General features: G+C 37.8%; 1 protein-coding gene across 1 annotated transcript; it reads right to left on the reverse strand.

Annotated features, from left to right (window-relative positions):
- Positions 1–1,535: 1,535 nt before the first annotated feature.
- LOC114554811 (protein lifeguard 2) lies at positions 1,536–3,992 on the reverse strand. Its single transcript, XM_028576859.1, has 8 exons — positions 3,938–3,992; positions 3,788–3,838; positions 3,648–3,687; positions 3,509–3,546; positions 3,325–3,412; positions 3,134–3,229; positions 2,843–2,896; positions 1,536–2,132 (listed from the first exon to the last, which is right to left on the reverse strand). The coding sequence occupies exons 1-8, from the start codon at positions 3,946–3,948 to the stop codon at positions 1,983–1,985; spliced, it is 528 nt and encodes a 175-aa protein (XP_028432660.1). The 5' UTR covers positions 3,949–3,992; the 3' UTR covers positions 1,536–1,982.
- Positions 3,993–4,278: the final 286 nt, after the last annotated feature.

The raw sequence follows: 4,278 nt of genomic DNA on the forward strand, positions 1-4,278 counted from the left end.
TGTTAGATGTTGCCCAGTCTGGATTTTCAAAATGTCCCCTTTTAATTTGGTTGATACAGAGTATCCCTCATTTGTTCAGTTTCAGTAACTGCATGATACTAATAAACAGAAATTATTTTACTATTGTTTTATTAATGTGCAGTTCAAATAGTTATATTTTACATGATTAAAACTCAGAAATGTTGTCTTGAAGCGACATTTTTGAACATGAAATAATAAATAACTTGTTGCTCTACACTGTATGAACCAAGTTTGTGTGAATCCCATTTTGAAAATCTGATGGGCTCATCTCACTTTCTGCTTGTGAACAGTTTTCTTATTTATACAAGAACTCATTTTGTACAGTTTTGTTAAGAGGAAATAGGTTTTGATATTTGGTTATTTTGCAAAGCCACTTGGCTACTTTTGTCTTCCTGTGCCACAGTTGCTAAATTGTCTGTAACTTGTGTTTTTTTATTGATTGAGATAAGGTTTTCCTTCTTTCTTGGTTTTCTCTTTGAATTTTAATGTCAATTTTTCTTTTCTTTTTTAATAAAAGCCTTGTTTCAATGATTGGGTGAACTGTGTTTTTATGTATCTAATATTTACAGTCAATGGTAACCACGCAGATACCTAACCGATACTTATCTGTGCACAAAGTTTAAAAGTTGTCCTGCAAGGACATTTGGAATGGAACAGCTGTGAAGAAATTATACTTTATACTTATACTTAATACTTTATTATAATAATCACCATCATAAACATTTCTAATGCTGATGTTCTGATCATCAACTTGTTTACATGAAATCATTTTCTATCGCATCCCAAAGGCCACATTAAAGTTACAATAGAAATTGCAACTGATGTCTAATAACTAAAGCATGCTGTTAAAGTATGTATGATGCTACAAACACATTTCCTCTATGTGGTTGTTGTTGTATCTTTGTTTCAAAACACTTGAAGTTAGTTGAAATCCACTAGTTCAGGTTTCACTCAAACAGTATTTTCCCCAAATAACATCCATGCTCGAGCTGAGCTGAAAATATCATACACACACCGGAAAACATTAAACATTTATGATAATGTGCATTAAAAACAAGTATAAAACAAACTGTATCTACTGTACATAGCTTGTGAAACAGTCAGTTATTAAAGCAAGCTCAACCTAAAAGTGCAGATTTTCAGATTTTCTTCCTTTTTGGTAGCCTAGACATCTAGACTCACCTTAGCAGCAGCAAATGTAATTTGCAGCCAAGGTCAGTCTAGCAACTCTCCGTTGGCTTGCAAGCTGGAAAAACCAAATTCTGGTCAGGTCAATCACATCGTGTATAGAGTCGGTGGGCAGGCTTAGAGACTTGGAGTTAAGCTTTTCTTTGAGAAAAGAACAAAGAATGGCATTGAAGTCATTCTTAAAAAAAGAAGATGTGTTCGGAGTTTTGCCGACCGGATACAGCAAAAGTTGAATATATCAACTAGTGTTGCTCTGCCTGGTTGTAGCGCTATCCTATTGCGTGCGGAGGGAATTTGAAAGAAAACCGTTTATCCCGCCCCTCGGATTGAGCCCTGCCAATGGTGAGTTCCCAGACCCAACATCTTGATGTGGGTCTGGCTTGTCAGGCTACCTTTTTGGCTCAATGATGGATAATCAGGTCATACTTAACTTACGTTTTTGGTGTGTTGTCCACTTATAAGCATATTGACTTTTTAAACACACACTGTTGGATGGTGGGGTCACAGTAGACCCTGGAGCAATACAAAAACACATACAGTACACAGAGATGAGAGCGAACAACTACAGTGAGATATCAGCCAAGTGTAAGCTATGTCAGGGCAGGATAGTATGGACAAAATTACATAAGGGGTAAAAAACTTCAAAATAGTGATTCATGAAAAACTGTATTGCCCTGATGTCATCTTGTTCATGAGGGTAATACATCCAAGTTGGTTGTTGAGTTTGTTAAGAGTTGAGCTGAGAGACAGATGTACAGTATCAGAGAAATGCTTTACTCGCGGCCTCCTCCTATGATCTGTAACAGGAAGCTGAACAGGTAGATGATGTCCAGGTAGAGGCTGAGGGTGGCAAAAATATATTCCTCTGGACTTATGGTGTAGCGCTTGTTCCCCAACAGCATCTGGGTGTCAAATGCCAGGAACTGTGGCAGAAAGAGAGACGGATGGAGAAGAAACAAATGACAGTAAATGAGTAAAAAAAAAAAAAAAACTGTAACACTTTACTTGAAGGTATCTACATAAGAGTGACATGACACTGTCATGACACATGAACCCTAACTCTAACCCTAACTTCATTTTCATTTCATTTCATTTTATTCATATAGCACTAGTAAACACAACAGAAGTTGACCACTGTGCTTCACATAACAAGAGTCAGATAAGAAAATAGAATAAAACATCCTTCAGACAACAAAAAGACATAAAAATGTAAAGAAATGCACGCTCCAAGAAATAAAACTTTAGTTTGAGCTTAAACTCATATAAAGAGGACAGCGATCTCAAGGAGACGGGGAGGCTATTCCACAGTTTAGGACCAACAACAGCGAAAGCACGGTCCCCTCTTGACTTTAGTCGCGAGCGTGGCTGGGACAGATTATAGTTGCTCGTGGACCGTAGACACCTACCAGGTACATTCAGATCTAACAGTTCAGATAAATAAGCTGGTGCAAGACCATTTAAAGATTTGTCATGACAAAAACCGAATGACACTTAATGACAGAAGCGTTATGTCATAAACGTTTATGACACATTCATGACAGTGTCATGTCACTCCTATTTAGATACCTTCAAGTAAAGTGTAACCAAAAACTTCAGCTGGACAATATTGAGGTTTTCATGATCTGATTCTCACCACAGTGAAGAGAATGGCTCCTCCCACCGCATAAAGGGCATGTAACCAGGGAACCTGTGATGCAAGATGAAAAGCTTTAGGAAATACTGTTAAGAAGGACAGCAAGATGCTAATTTAAGAAGAAAAAAAGCAGTGCACTGCTTTGCTAGATTATCTGTGAGGTTAATCCCTTCTCGTTAACGCACACCCAAATACAGCCAGCAGCACCCGCGGCTTTAACTCACTGGTGTTTACCTCGCCATTAATCACAGCTATTTTAGACTTCTTCTAGAAAGTTGCGCATGGACTTACGTATCCAAAAGGGACGACGATGGAGAGGGTGATGGCACAGAGAAGCATGACCATGCACATAGAAAACAGGACGCCCTGAAAGGATGTGACGTCAATCTGCAACAGGAGAGAGCAATAAAGGGATGATGGCTTTATTTCACTTGTTTGGTTGTTTGCAAGCAGAAGTATTAGTTTAAGCCATTTCTTCTCACCTTGCTCTGGAAGCTGAAGATGGTGACAGAAAGACACACCAGAGATGTGATTCCCAGACACAGAACCACTGATTTGGTGTTGTAATAGCTGGAGGAAGAGAAAGAAGCTTTTACTTTTTTAAAGGTTTGGATGAGTTGAAATGAGACACCCACAACACACAACTACATCACAATATGTATTTACCTCGACACAAATCCCATCATGGAGGCCATGCTCAAAGTCTGAGGGTAAAAATAAAGAAATATCACCACCGTTAGGGTATATGTTGAGTGTGTGAGTAAAGGGCATATTGTATTTTGTTTTCATGCTGGGGAATACTCACAAAGAGAACCAACAAAATGATATTCCAAGGAAACTGCCTCCTGTTTAGGTCAGAAAGAAACATAAATTCACAAATGTATATCTACACAGCATTATGTATGCACTCAATATTTGTGTATTTATTTTGCAAAGAAACACTACCTCAGCTCTCCACAGCAGGACAGTGCGATGTAAGTGGCTAAGAACATGAGACTGTCCAAAAACAGAAGGGAAAATGATGATACAAAACTTAGTAAATAAAGTCATAAAACGGTGCCACTAAAATGTGAGTTATGATGTGTTTTTACTTACTAAGACGCCATGTACAAGCCTGGATGAGTCTGGATATAAAACCTCACAGGTGCGCTGTAGAGACAAATATTAAATTGATTCAATTCATGTTTTAATCAAAGCGGTAAAACGTTAGAGCAGGCATGTCCAAAGCCATATGGCCCGCAGCCTCGGTTTGTGAAAGACAAGAGCTAGAGTCATATGTTGTAAGCTTAAATGTTAACAAACCATGCACTACGCATAATAAATCATGTTTAAAATTAACATAAGCTTAAGACGTTTTTTATTTTTTAGATTTGTTTATGCCTGAGTGCCGTTGATTTGGTTACATTGCCATTTAAAAAAAAAAAAAAGATATTTGT

This window comes from Perca flavescens, chromosome 4, assembly GCF_004354835.1.
Source record: "Perca flavescens isolate YP-PL-M2 chromosome 4, PFLA_1.0, whole genome shotgun sequence".
NCBI classification, from domain to species: Eukaryota; Metazoa; Chordata; class Actinopteri; order Perciformes; family Percidae; genus Perca; species Perca flavescens.